Genomic DNA, 15,684 nt, shown 5'->3' with positions numbered 1-15,684 from the left:
CTCCCGGTCTGGGCCCCGGGCCCGGGCCTGGTGCCGCTTCTGATGCGAGGCCGTTCCTGGGCCTAGGCTCGGTCTGGTCCTGGTCCGGTTCTGTCTTGGGTCTGCTGCTGCTGCTGCTGGTCCTGGTCGGGGGACTCGGTGGGGCGGGCCGCGCCCGGGTGGCGCCTCCGGGGACCGACCCCTCCCGCCCTCGCCCCTCTTTACCAGCCTCCGAGCTCGTCGTGGGCAGGGAAGGGCTCTGTTTGTTGTGGGGCTTGCGTGTAGGAGCGTTAGAGAAGCAGTGCGGCTCACCGGTCAGAGCATCGGCCTGGGAGTCAGAAAGGTCCTGGCCGCTTGTCTGCCGCGGAACCTCGGGCGAGTCACTTCTCTGCGCTTCGCTGGGGCGGAAGCGAGTAAATCGCGTTGTCCGCCGTCCCCGTCCCACGTGGGGCTCGCGGTCTCACTCTCCGTTTTACAGATGAGGTGACCGAGGCACAGGGAAGTGACTTCCCCGGGGCGACGCGGGCGGACGGGTGGCGGAGCCAGGACTGGAACCCGGCTCCTCCTGACTCCCGGGCCCGTACCCTCTCCGCTACGCGCCGGGCCCCGTGCTGACCGCCGGGGCGGATACGGGCCGACCGGGCACGGTCCGTATCCCGCGTGGGGCTCACGGTCTTTTCGGATGAGGGAACCGAGGCGTAGCGAGGTCAGTCGGTCAGTCGGCGCTGTTCAAGGAGTGCTTACTGTGGGCAGAGCACTGTGCCGACAGCTCGGACTCGGGCGAGTGACTCGCCCGAGTCCACACGGCAGGCAAGGGGCGGAGTGGGGGGGTTAAAATTCAGAGCCTACCGACTCCTACTGCTTCTGCTCGGTGACCGTTAAGAAGTCCCAGGCCTCGTCTGCCCCACGTACTCGCACTTTGGGGATTTTAGGAGAATTCTTAGCCCGCACTGAATCTTCTTGGGGATTCGTCTCATCTGTAGTCACCCGCCGCTCGGTGGAGAAAAGTCACGGTGTTGGATGGGAGCGGGGAGGACCGCGAAGACGTAAGCCCGATCGATGTTTAATTTCACACACGGTAGCGTCGAGGCCCGATCGAAAGGAGCAGGCGACGGAATCGACCTCGAGACTTCCCCTTTAGGTGCTTTCCCTAAGCGTCTCGTGTTTTCAACCCTTTGAGAGAAGCGGCGTGGCTCAGTGGAAAGAGCCCGGGCCTGGGAGTCGGGGGTCATGGGTTCGAGTCCCGGCTCCGCCACTTGCCAGCTGTCCCCTCACTTCTCTGGGCCTCGGTTCCCTCGTCTGTAAAATGGGGATGAAGACCGTGAGCCCCACGTGGGACAACGCGATTCCCCTGTGTCCACCCCAGCGCTTAGAACGGCGCTCGGCACCTAGGAAGCGCTTAACAAGCACAAACATTATTTTCACGCGGCAGGGAAATCGACGCGCTGTCACTAGTGAGTTGACGTCGACGTTCCGTTATCCCCCTGTCGTTCATTCGGTCATATTTGTCGCGCGTTTACTGTGTGCGGAGCACTTCGTTCGTTCGTTCAATAGTATTTATTGAGCGCTTACTATGTGCAGAGCACTGTACTAAGCGCATGGAATGAGCAAGTCGGCAACGGATAGAGACGGTCCCCGCCGTCTGACGGGCTCACGGTCTGATCGGGGGAGACGGACGGACGAGAACGATGGCGACGGATAGGGTCGAGGGCAAGAGCATCTCGTAAGAACGATGGTGACTGAATAGAATCGAGCACTGGGAAAGTCCGGTTCGGCAGCAGATGGAGACGATCCCTACCCGACGATGGGCTCGCGGTCCAGAAGCGGGGATGATGATGGTGGTATTTGTCAAGCGCTTACTATGGGCAAAGCGCCGTTCTAAGCGCTGGGGGATACAAGGTGATCGGGTCGTCCCACGTGGGACTCGCAGTTTTAATCCCCGTTTTACAGATGAGGGGACTGAGGCGCAGAGAGGTGAAGTGACTCGTCCAAAGTCACGCAGCAGAGCCGGGATTAGGACCCACGACCTCTGACTCCCACGCCCGGGCGCCTTCCACCGGGCCACGCTGACGAAACGAGTAGAGAGGCATCGATAGCAGCAATCTGAATAAATAGAATTATAGATAGAGACACATCATCGAGAAGATAAATAGCATAATAAATATGTGCGTAGGTACGCAAGCGCCGTGGGGCGGAGAGGGGGGTCGAGCGGAGGGAGAGAGTGGGGGCGACGGGGGAGGAGAGGAGAAGGGCGGCTCAGTCTGGGAAGGCCTCACGGAGGAGGCGGGCTCGGGCGTCCGCGTTTGATTTTAGGGCTGACGGTTGTAACTTCGTCAGTTACGTTTCCTACTGTTACGTTATTAACAGTATTACGGTGTTAACAGTGTCGTTAGGGGAAACGGCGTGGCTCAGTGGAAAGAGCCCGGGCTTGGGAGTCAGAGGTCGTGGGTTCGACTCCCGGCTCCGCCACTCGTCCTCCGTGTGACCGCGGGCGAGTGGCTTCGCCCCTCTGGGCCTCGGTTCCCTCATCTGGAAAACGGGGATTAGCCGTGAGCCTCACGTGGGACGACCCGATGACCCCCGGATCTCCCCCAGGGCTTAGAACGGGGCTCTGCACATAGTAAGCGCTTAACACGTACCGACATTGTATTAGTAGAATACGTCGGTACTTTTCGAACACGAATGACGCCGTTTAAAACTTCTCACGCGGAGAATATCCGTTTCCCCTTCACCCCCCGAGTTCGCCTGTCGTCTTGGGCGACGGAGGGGTCTGGCACGTCAGTGTGGGCTCCGGTTGCCTCTGCGCCGCACCGGCGTAATTCTGAATCTCTTCTCCAGTTATCTCTCCGGAGGATGCCAAGCGGGACAACCCCTCACCGCGGAGGTTCTCCGGCCGGGGCCCGTTCCGACGGCCGGGATCTCGCCGCCGCCGAAGAGACGGCCGGCGGGCAGGACGGCGTCGGCTCCCGCGTCCCGGACGCCGGGCCGTCGACGTCCACGGCCGTCGTTCCTCCCGGGGCCCCGAGGGAGGGGCAGTCGCCGTTGCGGATCGACCGACGGGAGATCCAGTCGGTGGAGCGGAGCGCCCAGGCCTTGGAACTCAGAGGTCTGGGAGTCGACGTGTACGATCAGGATGTCTTGGAGCGCGGCCTGCTTCGGCAGGTGGATTTCGCCGTCGGCCAAGCCACCGGGGCGGCTCGGGCGGCCCACGCGGAAAAGGAGTACCGGTCCGTTTTGGACGATCTCAGGTAGGCGAGCGTGGCCTGCGTTTGACCGCCCGGGCTTTGCGGAGAACGGAAGGGCCTGGCGGAAAGGGCGCGGGCCCGGGAGGCGGAGGATCCGGGTCTGAAGCGGCGGGGCCGAGCGGAACCATCGCGGGCTCGGGGGGGCCGGAGGGTGTGGGTCCGTCCGTTCATTCGGCGGTATCCACTGAGCGCTCACCACGTGCGGACCGCCGCCCTAAGCGCTCGGAACGCGCGGTTCGGCAACAGATCGAGACGATCCCTGCCCGGCGACGGGCCCGCAGTCTCGTCGGGCCAGACGGACGGACGGAAACGAGACGACTGAATCACGATAAATAGGATCGAGGGGCCGGGCGCCTCGTGGACGAGATGAATGGGGTAATAATATATACGGATGAGCGCGGGTTTGCCGAGGGGAGGGGGAGGAGCAGAGGGAAACGGGGCTTAGCCGAGGGGAGGGGAAGGGGGGAAGCTCAGTCCGGATTCATTCGGTAGTATTCATTGAGCGCCTGCTACGTGCGGAGCACCGCACTAAGTGCTTGGGATGTATAAATTGGCGACGGATAGTCGATCCCTACCCAGAGACGGGCTCACGGTCTAAACGGTGGTGACGGTGTTGGTATTCGTTGAGCGCTTTACTCGGTGCCGAGCGCCGTTCCCAGCACCGGAGGAGACACGAGATCGTCGAGTTGTCCCCAGTTGTCCCGAGTGGGGCCCGCGGTCCTCGTCCCCATTTTACAGATGAGGGTACCGAGGCCCAGGGAAGCGAAGTGACTCGCCCGGGGTCACACAGCCGACGAGCGGCAGGGCCGGGATTCGAACCCACGGCCTCTGACTCCCAAGCCCGGGATCTCGCCGCCGAGAGCCACGCCGCTGCTCCGGTGTGATCCCGGCTCCGCATCTCTGCCCGGCCGCCCCCGCTCTTCGCCCCGCCCCTTCCTCCCCGTCCCCGCCGGATCTCCCCCTTCCTGGCCCGAGACGGGGCTCGGGCAGGGAGGCGGGAGGGGGTCGGACGGCGAAAGCGAAAACGGCGTTCCTCGAATGAGACGGGAGAGACGGAAGCGGGGGGCCCGGCCAGGGACGTACGGGGAAGCGGGACGGGATCCTTGGTCCCTCCCGGCGCTTAGCGCGGTGCTCTGCGCCTGGTAAGCGCTCGATAAATACGATCGAACGAACGATGGGATCCCGGGAAGGGGGAGGAGGAGTAAACAGAAGGCGAGGGTGGCGGGGGGGGATTTAAGGGCAGGGCCCCGTGAGGGTGCACCGAAAGATGGAAAGGGCCATAAACGTATACGCCTGAAGTAATCAAAAGAATCGAGCTCCCCGTCGAACAAATATCAGTGTAATAATAAATATAATGATATGATCGATAATAATACAGTACATAATATAACTGCCGGGGGCGGGTACAGATCAACTTCTCCGCGGGTGACGGCAGGTGGATACGCGCGGCTTTGGAAGTTGGAGATCGGACGGGGTTTCGGAGAGCTTCCGACACGAGGAGGGCCGTGGTGCGTCGGATCGCGCCAGGTCGCCATCGGATGAAAGGAATCATTCAGGCCGCCTACCGATGGCGGCCTCAAAACTAATCAAATCGAAAGGTACCGGGCGCCTACCGTGTGTCAGCGGCGGTAGGTGTCCGTCCGTTGGTTCAGCAGTATTCACCGAGCGCTTACTACGTGCAGCGCAGCGTACCGAGCGCCTGGAGTGAACAAGTCGGCGACGGATAGAGACGGTCCCCGCCGTTGGACGGGCTTACGGTTCGGTACGAGGTGACCGGGTCAGACCCTGGCACTCACGCGGGCCAAGAGGGAGGAAGGGCGGGCATTTGAGAACCCAGCGTGCGAATCAGGAAAACGATTTACGGAAAAGCCCAGCGACCCGCCCGAGGTCACACAGCGAGTGAGCGATGAAGCCGGAACCAGAGACCTCCGCCGTCACCGTGTTTCCGGGTCAGTACTCTCTCCCGGGCTCCCGACAGCGTGAAGCGGCGGGGCCTGGTGGAGAGAGCGCGGGCCTGGATTCTGATTCTGGCTCCGTGACCCCCCTCTGGCAGATCGCCGAAAGGGAAGCGGCGTGGCTCGGCGGAAAGGGCCCGGTCCCCGGGCCTCGGTTGTCTCATCTGGTTAACGGGGAGGCGGCGGTCTCCCTCCAGGTTAGGCCGCGGACCCCGTGTGGGCCGGGGACTCGAATGTGGACTGTCGAGGGAGAGATTTCAGAAGGGCCAACGCTCGAAGCGCACGGGCTACGGAGTGGTGACGGACTTCCGAATTCGCGGGTATCTCTGAGACCCATAGCGCATGTGACCGGCGTCACTTAAAATACACCACGAAGCCGCTGTGGCGCGAGCTGAGTTACGTGGATGTCGCAAGGAGCAAGGGAAGAAGAGGAATCGGCGCCGAGAATTGAAACCTGCGAGGGGTCGTGCGGATCGAGGGCTCGTAACCAGCAGCCTGCTCCCTCGGGCCTCTATCTGGAGAAGCGGCGTGGCTCGGTGGAAGGAGCCCGGGCTTGGGAGTCCGAGGTCACGGGTTCGGATCCCGGCCCCCGCCCCTCGTCGGCCGTGGGACTGCGGGCGAGTCGCTTCGCTTCTCTGGGCCTCAGTGACCTCATCTGGAAAATGGGGATCCACTGCGAGCCTCACGTGGGGCGACCTGATGACCCCGTGTCTACCCCAGCGCTCATTCACTCATTCAGCAGTATTTATTGAGCGCCCGCTGCGTGCGGAGCACCGTACTAAGCGCTTGGAACGGACGAGACGGTCCCCGCCGTTCGACGGGCTCACGGTCTGATCGGGGGAGACGGACGGACGAGGACGGTGGCGGTAAACAGTGCTCGGCGCATAGTGAGCGCTTCACGAATACCGACGTTATTATTTATCGGCGGCACTCTCTGAGCACTCGCTGTGTCCGGAGGGCTGTACAGAGCGCCATATATCCGTTTGAGGAGCAGCATATCCTGATGGAAAGGGCGTGAACTCGGGAGGTAGGGAACCCGAGTTCTAATCCTGACTTCGCCACTTGCCTGCCATGTGACTTTGGCCCCGTCACTCACCTTCTCTCTTTCTCCTTTTCCTCATCCGTAAGATGAGGATTCGGTACCTAGCAGTTAGAGTACGGGCCTGGACGTCAGGAGGACCTGGCTTCTCTTCTCGGCTCCGCCCGCCTGTCTGCTTCGCGACCTTGGGCGGTAATGACAATGAGGATGATAATGCTGGTATTTGTTAAGCGCTCACTAGGTGCCGAGCACTGTCCTGAGCCCTGGGGTAGACACGGGGGAATCGGGTCGTCCCCCGTGGGGCTCACAGTCTTCGTCCCCATTTTACAGGTGAGGGAACCGAGGCACCGAGAAGTGAAGCGACCTGCCCGAAGTCACACGGCTGACGAGTGGCCGGGCCGGGATTCGAACCCACGACCTCGGACTCCGAAGCCCGTGTTCTTTCCGCTGAGCCACGCTGCCTCTCAAGTCGCTTCGCTTCTCCGTGCCTCGGTTAACTCATCTGTGAAAAACGGCGATTAAGACCGCAGGCCCCGTGTGGGACGGGGACCGCGGCCCACCCGAATGGGTTGCGTCTACCGCAGTGCTTAGGACGGTGCCTGGCGCGTCGCAGGCCCTTAACAAATACCGTGAAAAAAAAGCACCCATCTTCCCTCAAACTGAAGTTGTCAGTCGTATTTATCGAGCGCTCCCTGAGTGCACCGAACCGAGTGCTTGGGAGACTGAAATATGACAGACCCATTCGGTCGTATTTATCGAGCGCTCCCGGTGTGCGCCGCACCGAGTGCTTGGGAGACTGAAATATGACAGACGCATTCAGTCGTATTTATCGAGCGCTTCCTGTGTGCGCCGCACCGAGTGCTTGGGAGACTGAAATGTAGCACCCGTTCACTCCTGTTTATTGAGCACTTCCTTCGTTCAGCGAACTAAGTGCCGGGGAGACTAAAATAAAGCGGACACATTGCCTTGCCCACAACAGGTGAGCCCCACGCGGGACAGGGACCGAGTCTATCTTATATCTACCCCAGTGCTGAGAACATTCATTCATTCATTCAGTGGTATTTATTGAGCGCTTACTGTTTGCAGAGCACCGTGCCGAGCGCTTGGAAAGTACAATTCGGCAACAGATAGAGACGATCCCTCCGCCACAATGGGCTCACAGTCTAGAAGAACAGTGCTTGCCACAAACGAGTACCATATTTGTAATCATTATAATGATTAGAGTAGTATCGAGCAGGCGTCAAACTGCACGGAGAGCTATAGTTTTATATTAATGCCTGTTTACACACACACACACACACACACATGTCATATATATATATATACATACATGATATTGATGCCTGTTTACTTGTTTAGATGTCCGTCTCCCCCCTTGTAGACGGTGAGCTCATTGTGGACAGGGATCGTCTCTCTCTGTTGCCGAATTGCATTTTCCAAGCACTTAGTACAGTGCCCTGCACACAGATGAGCGCTCCGTAAATACAATGGAATGCATGAGTGACCAGATGGAAGAGAGAACATTCATTCATTCCATAGTATTTATTGAGCGCTTACTAGGCGCAGAGCACCGTACTGAGCGCTTGGAGCGGACAATTCGACAGCAGATGGAGACGATCCCTGCCCACTGACGGGCTCACGGTCTAATCGGGGGAGACGGCCGGACAAAAACGACAGCAGTAAATAGAATCAAAGGGATGTACGTGTCATCAACAAAATAAACAGGGCAATAAAAATATATATACGAATGAGCGGACGAGGACAGTGCCGAGGGGGAGGAGCAGAGGGAAAGGGGGGGAGAGGGGGGCTCGGCTGAGGGGAGGTGAAGGGCGGGGGCAGAGAGGCAGCAGAGGGAGCAGAGGGAGAAGGGGAAGCTCAGTGTGGGAAGGCCTCTCGGAGGAGGCGAGCCCTCAGTAGGGCTCTGAAGAGGGGAAGAGAGTCAGTTTGGCGGAGGTGAGGAGGGAGGCCGTTCCGGGACGGCGGGTGGACGCGGCCCGGGGGGCGACGGCACCTAACGCTGGCTATCCATGAGCGCCCGCTGCGTCTCGCCAACTCCCGTTGCCCCGTGGATGCGTAGAATGTGTCCGTTTCTGGAAGTCTGACGCCTAGGACCAATTTCTGGAGGGATTTGGCAACATTTTTGATGATAAGCGGAATCACGGCAAGAGTGATCTGTCTTGAGGAGGTCGGATGAAGCAGTCTCTGTCCCACACGGGGCCAGCGGACTAAGGGGAGGCTGGTTTAGCCCCGTAAAACCGAGGCGCGGAAAAGTTTGGCGTTCAGGTGTGTCTTTTGACTCAGCCGTTTATTTTGCCGCCGCCCCACTTGTCAACGTGCGTTTGTCTCCTCTGTTAGAGCCTAAGCTTCTTCTGGGGAGGAAACGTGTGTCTTCTTTTCTCTGAACCCGACCCGTCCGTCTAGTAGGGCGTTCGAGAGGTACAGTTCACTCTATCAGATGCACCTTAGATATCATTCATTCGAAAGTATTTATCGAGCGCTCACTATGCGCAGAGCACTGTACTAAGCGCTTGGGCTATACAGTTCGGCCACAGATAGAGACGACCCCTGCCCAGTGACGGGTTCCCAGTCTAATCGGGGGAGACGGAAACGAGACAACGTAATCACGATAAACGATCTCACCAGTAAGTGGCGGAGTCAGGCCTATCTCTTGGCTCCCGGCCACGAACGTCTCTCGCGAGCCGAGAGGATCGGTTCCCGGCCGTTCAGAAGTCAGGTGTTCTGGCGGTCGCTGAAGGCTTCTGAATTGGAAGAGTAGACGGGGTGTCCGGTTGTAGGGAATGAAGCGTGACCCTATAAAAATGTGGCGCCGCAGAATGCTTCCGACTGGTTCAAACTAGGCCGAACTCAAGAGGCGAAGGAAGGAGGATTTTCAGGCCTCGTTGACCCTTTCGATTTGATCGTTTCTGTAGCCAGGATCTGTAGGCAGTCTGAATAATTCCTTTTTTTTTCTTGGATGGCATCTGTTATCTGCTTATCGTGTGCCAGGCGCTGTACTAAGTTCTGGCATAGATACAAGCTAATTTGGTGGGACCCAGTCCCTGTCCCAAGTGAGGCTCGCAGCGTTAGGCCCCATTTTACAGACGATGTGACTGAGGCAAGGAAAATTTACGTGACTTGCCCAAGGTCACCCAGCAGATAAGTGGCGGAGCTGGGATCGGAACCCGGGTCCTCTGACTCCCGGGCCCGTGCTCTTTCCGCTAGATGATTTCCATTTTTCATCTGTGAAGTGGGGATTGACCGTGAGCCTCACGTGGGACAACCTGATTACCCTGTTTCTACCCCAGTGCTTAGAACGGTGCTCTGCACACAGTAAGCGCTTAGCAAATGCCAATCGGGCCCTGCTGCTTCTCTGTTGAAATAGTCGATAGTTTTTCCCGAGAGCCTACCATTCAGTCAGTCAGTCAGTCCTCTTTAGTGAGCACTTACTGCGTGCAAAGCACTGCGTTAAGTACTCGGGGGGAGTACGGTGTAACAGTGAAAAGACACGTTCCCTGCCCGTGACGAGCTTACGGTCGAGAATCTACCCCGCACAGGACGCTGTAGGCATTAGAGCAGAATAAGAGTTACTGCTTCCTTCAAGGATTCGTTCATTCGATGGGATTTATTGAGCGCTTACTATATGCCCAACACCGCGCTGAGCGCTTGGAACGTACAGATGGGCAACAGATAGAGACGGTCCCTGCCCACTGACGGGCTTACGGGCTTACCGGGGGAGACGGACGGAAACGATAACAATGAATAGAATCGAGGGGATGGACATCTCATTAAAACGATAGCAGTAAATAGAATCGAGGTGACGTACATCTCATCGGCAACATAAACGGGGTAATAAAAATATAGAGAGACGAGCGGACGAGTACGGTGCTGAGGGGGAGGGGAAGGGAGAGGGGAGAGGGGAAGGGGGGGGAAAGGGGGCTTAGCTGAGGGAAGGTGAAGGGGGAGGTATTACAACCCAGTGTGGGAGCCACCCCCAAAATCATTCACCGCCAGAGAGGAGGCGGCGGTTGCCCATCCACCAGAAACTCCTTGCGGTTGGCTTGAGGGCCCTCGGTCATCTCTCCCCCTCCTTTCCCTGCTGGTTTCCTAGCGCAGCCCAGCCTGCGCGTTTTGCTCCTCTGACGCCAACCCTCTCTTGGTGCCCCCACCTTCCCTATCTCACCGCCGGCCCCTTGCCCGCGTCCTCCCTTTGACCTGGAATTTCTCCCCTCCTCTCGTCCATCGAACCCCCGCCTTCCGTGCCTTCCCCAGGTCCCATCTCTTCCGAGCTCTCCCTTCCGCCCCGCCTGTGCATCGCCGCCCCTCCAACCCTTATGAAGCTGCCCCTTCGCTCATCTGTACTCTGTTTCCCCCACCTGTAATTCACGCGACTGCTTGCCTCGCCCTCTCATCAGTCGTACTTATCGAGCGCTTACCGCGTGCCAAGCACCGTACTAGGTGGTCCGGATTGCGCCGTTCTCCCTGGGCAGGGATCGTGTCTTCCGACTCGGTTGTATTTTCCCAAGGGCTCAGTGTAGAGCCGTGCGCGGGATCGAGTGCTCCGTGATTAATCGATGAAGGCCTGGATGGGTATATGAACGTTCTTGGCCTCTCCCTCAGGTTACGCTCGGAGAACTGACGATTTCGCTGGAAGAAAAGTGGACGTTTTTATCTTATCTTTCAGATCCCGTTCGACATCTCTAAGGCGGATCAATGCAGTTACTGAACAGCTTACCCCTCGAGCTCCCGACGACAAAGACGTCGACAGAAGACTCGATTCGGCGAAACGGCAGAACTATAACAAGGTGACTCGAGAAGCGCTAAACGTTTTCTTTTGGAAAGAGGCTCAGGTCGAAGACCTGTGTTTCAGTCGAAGCGTTTCGGAGAAATTGTATATTTTAATGGTATCCAGTAACGGTGGCGACGTCGGTGTTTGTTAAGCGCTTATTAGGTGCGGAGCGCTGTTCTGAGCACTGGGGCGCAGGTTCGGGCCGTCCCACGTGGGGCTCACGGTCTTAATCCCCATTTTACAGATGAGGGAGCCGAGGCGCAGAGAAGTGAAGCGACTTGCCCACGGTCACGCAGCTGCCGGGGGGGGGCGGAGCCGGGATTCGAACCCGCGACCCCTGACTCCCAAGCCCGGGCCCTTCCCACCGAGCCACGCTGCTTCTCTAAGCACCTCCGATGGGCCGGGCCCGCTACTGGGCGCTGAGTAGATGCCAGCGCTTCGGGCTGGGCACGGTCCGTGACCGCCGTGGGGCTCCCGGTGCTCTGCGCGTGGCAAGTGCCTAATAAATACCATGGATCGGTCGACCGACTTTCCGGACGTGGTAACTGAGTCCCGGAGAAGTGAAGTGACCCGTCCGAGGTCACGCGGCAGACGAGTGGCGGAGCTGGGATTACGTCAGTGAAACTTTCCTTGACGGAATCTTGCCCAAGGCCAACTGAGCCAGGGGGTCCTGAGTTAATAATCATAATGATAATGTTGGTGTTCGTTAAGCGCTTACTATGTGCAGAGCCCCGTTCTAAGCGCCGGGGGAGATACAGGGGAATCGGGCCGTCCCACGCGAGGCTCACGGTTAATCCCCGTTTTACAGATGAGGTAACCGAGGCCCGGAGGAGTGAAGCGACTCGTCCACGGTCACACAGCTGACGCGTGGCGGAGCCGGGAGTCGAACCCGTGACCCCGGCTCCGAAGCCCGGGCTCTTTCCGCCGAGCCATACGGGCGGGTGCATGGGGCGCTCCTTCGGGACCCCCACATTTCTCCTTTTCCCACCGTTTGAGGGTGCAGGGGCACCCCAGCGCAGTGACTCGGATGCTACCGGACCTCCAGGCTCGGTTAAGACGGCCCCGGCCCCGGCCCGGCCTTCCCGTCAGCCCGTCGGTGCCACCGATGGATCGCCTCCTCTCTCCGGAACACTGAACTGAGCCCTTAGTAGAGCGTGACGTCCATCGTCCGTTCGGTCGCATTCACCGAGCGCTTACTCTGTGCAGAGCACCGTACTGAGCGCTCGGAAAGTGCGATTCGGCAACAGAGACAATCCCTGCCCACGACAGAAGGGGAGAGACAGGCGGCAAAACAAGTTAAACGGGCCTCGGTGGCATCGATATAAATAGAATTATAAAAATATATATATATATATATATATCTGTATACACATAATAGAATGATAAATACGTACATTTATACCCACAAGTGCTGTAGGGCGGGGAAGGGGGTAGGGCAGAGGGAGCGAGTGGGGGCGATGGGGAGGGGAGGAGGAGCAGAGGGAAAGGGAGGGTCAGTCCGGGAAGGCCTCCCGGAGGAGGGGAGCTTTTAGTATCACTGTGTCGCTGCCATTTAATGAGCGTTTACCGTGTCCAGCGACTGTCCTAAGCGCTCGGGAGAGCGTGATACGCAAGACTTGGTAGACACGAGCCCCGGCCTCGAAGAGTTTGCCGTCTGCTGCGGGAGGCAGACACCGGGGTAGGTAGATGCCTGGTGTGGCTAAGCGGGGGGGTCGGTAAGTAGGGGGAGTCCAAATAATAATGAGGGCATTCGTTAAGGGCTTACTATGTGCCAAGCACCGTTCTAAGAGCCGGGGGGGGGGGGGGGGGGGGGGGGGGGGGGGGCGGATACAAGGTAATCAGGTTGTCCCGCAGTTGCGGGACAATGGGGCTCACAGTCGTCATCCCCCGTGTTCCAGATGAGGTAACCGAGAGCCAGAGAAGTGAAGTGACTTGCCCAAAGGCACGCAGCCGACAAGCGGCAGAGGCAGGATCGGAACCCATGACATCTGACTTCCAATAATAATAATAATAATAATGATGTCGGCATTTAAGCACTTACTATGTGCAGAGCACTGTTTTAAGCGCTGGGGTAATCAGGTCGTCCCACGTGAGGCTCCCAGTTAATCCCCATCTGACAGATGAGGGAACCGAGGCCCGGAGAAGTGAAGCGACTCGCCCACAGTCACACGGCGGACGCGTGGCGGAGCCGGCATTCGAACCCGTGAACTCCGACTCCCAAGCCCGGGCTCTTTCCGCCGAGCCGCGCTGCCTCCCGCCACGCTGCTCCTCTAAATAATAATAATAATAATAATAATAACAACAGCGTTGGTATCCGTTAAGCGCTCATACTACGTGCCGAGCGCCGTTCTAAGCGCCGGGGTAGATACGGGGTCATCGGGTCGTCCCGCGTGGGGCTCACGGTCTTAATCCCTAATTTACAGGTGAGGGAACTGAGGCCCAGAGAAGTGAAGTGACTTGCCCACAGCGGAAAGAGCACGGGCTTTGGAGTCGGAGGTCATGGGTTCGAATCCCCGCCGGGCCACCTGTCAGCTGCGGGACTTGGGGCAAGTCACTTCGCTTCTCGGTGCCTCAGTTACCTCGCCTGTCAAATGGGGATTAAGACCGTGAGCCCCACGCGGGACGGCCCGATTCCCCCCGCGTCCACCCCAGCGCTTAGAACGGCGCTCGGCACGTAGGAAGCGCTTGACGAATACCGACGTTCTCATTATTGTCGTCACGTGCCAGGCGCTGCCGTAAGCGCCGGAGTGGATGGAGCCGGCGGGGTCGGACGCAGTCCCCGTCCCAGGTGGGGCGCACGGTCTCAATCCCCGTTTCACGGGTGGGGGAGCCGAGGCCCAGGGAAGTGAAGCGACCTGCCCGCGGTCACACGGCGGCGGAGCCGGGATTAGAACCCGGGTCCTCCCGGCCGCCGGGCCCGTGCTGCTTCTCAAAAGTGGAGGCTCCGCCTCTCCCGCCGAGATCGAGCTCGGATGCCCTGGTCCGGGCCTCCACTTGGGCTGAGGCCGGGGCAGGGCGGCGATTGCTCCCCGGCCAATCGATCGGTCATCGGCCGTCAACCGACAGCGACTAGCGGGCACTTCCTACGTGCGGAGCACCGTCCCGAGCGCCGGGGGAGATACGGGGTCATCGGGTCGTCCCACGCGGGGCTCCCGGTTAACCCCCCCGTTTGAGAGACGAGGGAACCGAGGCCCGGAGAAGTGAAGTGAAGTGGCGTGTGTTAAGCGCTCACTGGGCGCCAGGCACCGTACTAAGCGCCGGGGCGGATACGGGCCGGCCGGGTTGGACGCGGTCCCTGTCCCTCGTGGGGCTCACCGTCTCGATCCCCCTTTCACGGCTGAGGCGGCTGAAGCCCAGAGAAGGGAGGTGACCTGCCCGGGGTCACCCAGCGGACGAGCGGCCCGGCTGGGAGGGCCTAGCGGAAAGGACCCGGGCCTGGGGGGGGGGGGGGGGGGCGTCGGAGGGACCCGGGTTCTAATCCCCCTACCGCCACTTGTCCGACGGGTGGCCTCGGGCGGGTCACTTAGCTTCCCCGTGCCTCGGCCACCTCAACCGTAAAATGGGGGTGACGGCCGAGAGTCCCGTGAGGGGCGTGGACCGTGCCCACCTCTCTAACCGGGGCTTAGGACGGCGCGCGGCACGTATTTAAGTGCTGAACGAGTACTGGGACTGTGAGGCCGATTGCTCTTAGCACAGTAGAATACTATAACAGAGTTGGCAGCCGTGTTCCCTGCCCACGGGGTACTGTACTGAACGCTCGGCAGAATCGGTCGCCGCGCTCCCCGCCGACGAGAAGCCCGCGGTCTAACGACGCCAACGGTGACGTCGGTATCCGTTAAGCGCTCGCTACGTGCAGAGCGCCGGGGCGGACACAGGGGAACGGGGTCGTCCCACGTGAGGCTCCCGGTCTTCATCCCCGTTTTCCAGAGGAGGGAACCGAGGCACCGAGAAGCGAAGCGACTCGCCCGCAGTCACACGGCTGACGAGGGGGCTGGGGATTCGAACCCGCGACCTCCGACCCCCAAGCCCCCGGGCCCCTTCCCACCGAGCCGCGCTGCTTCTCTAAAGAAATGAGTTGCGGATGCGTCCGTAAGGGCCGTGGGGCCGGGGGCAGGCTGAGGGAAGGCTACGGATTCAAGCGCGGAGGCCCCGCGGGAGGGAGCGGGAGAAGGGGAAATGGGGACTCAAGCTGGAGGGGTCCTGTTGCCGACGTGTTCGTTGCAAGCGCTTAGTACGGTGCCCCGCACGTAGTAAGCGCTCGGTGGATAGATGGACGCTATCGACCGGAGTCTTCACGGAGGAGGTGGGAGGCTTCGCAGGCGAGGAGAGCGTTGGCCCGTTGCCCGTCCGAGGGCGGGGACCGTCTCTGTCCGTTGCCGATCCGTCCGTTCCAAGCGCTTAGTACGGTGCCCTGCACGTGGTAAGCGCTCAATAGACGCTATCGAGTGAGTGGATGCTTAACGCGGGCCAAGCGGGTTATTAGTCCCGGGGTAAGTGCAAGACGACGAGGTGGGACACGCTCCCCGGCCCACATCGAAAAGTAATGCTGTCGGTCAGCGCCGCTTTATTCGTTCGCTCTCCGCGGCACGTGGCGCTTTTGTGACTGTGGGCAAGTCACTTCACTTCCCCGTGCCTCAGTTCCCTCGTCTGTAAAATGGGGATGAAGACCGCGAGCCCCGC

At 59.8% G+C, this 15,684-nt stretch overlaps 1 protein-coding gene across 6 annotated transcripts in view; it reads left to right on the top strand.

Annotated features, from left to right (window-relative positions):
• The first annotated feature begins 671 nt into the window (after positions 1-671).
• Positions 672-15,684, top strand: part of ERCC6 (ERCC excision repair 6, chromatin remodeling factor) — a 101,732-nt gene continuing 86,719 nt past the window's right edge. For 3 of the 6 annotated variants that reach the window (XM_039911626.1, XM_029059732.2, XM_029059731.2), the window contains exons 1-2: positions 2,565-3,227; positions 10,900-11,020. In XM_039911626.1, coding sequence (XP_039767560.1) covers positions 2,662-3,227; positions 10,900-11,020 — 687 coding nt within the window. In that variant the 5' untranslated portion in view covers positions 2,565-2,661. Of the gene's footprint in view, positions 1,121-1,314; positions 1,434-2,564; positions 3,228-10,899; positions 11,021-15,684 lie in introns of those variants that run through there. The other 3 variants (XM_029059733.2, XM_029059734.2, XM_029059737.2) reach the window with 3 other exon arrangements.

This window comes from Ornithorhynchus anatinus, chromosome 3 (genome assembly GCF_004115215.2).
Source record: "Ornithorhynchus anatinus isolate Pmale09 chromosome 3, mOrnAna1.pri.v4, whole genome shotgun sequence".
Classification (NCBI taxonomy): Eukaryota; Metazoa; Chordata; class Mammalia; order Monotremata; family Ornithorhynchidae; genus Ornithorhynchus; species Ornithorhynchus anatinus.
Note: the sequence above shows the minus strand (reverse complement) of the source record. Positions and strands in the feature narration are given on the sequence as shown.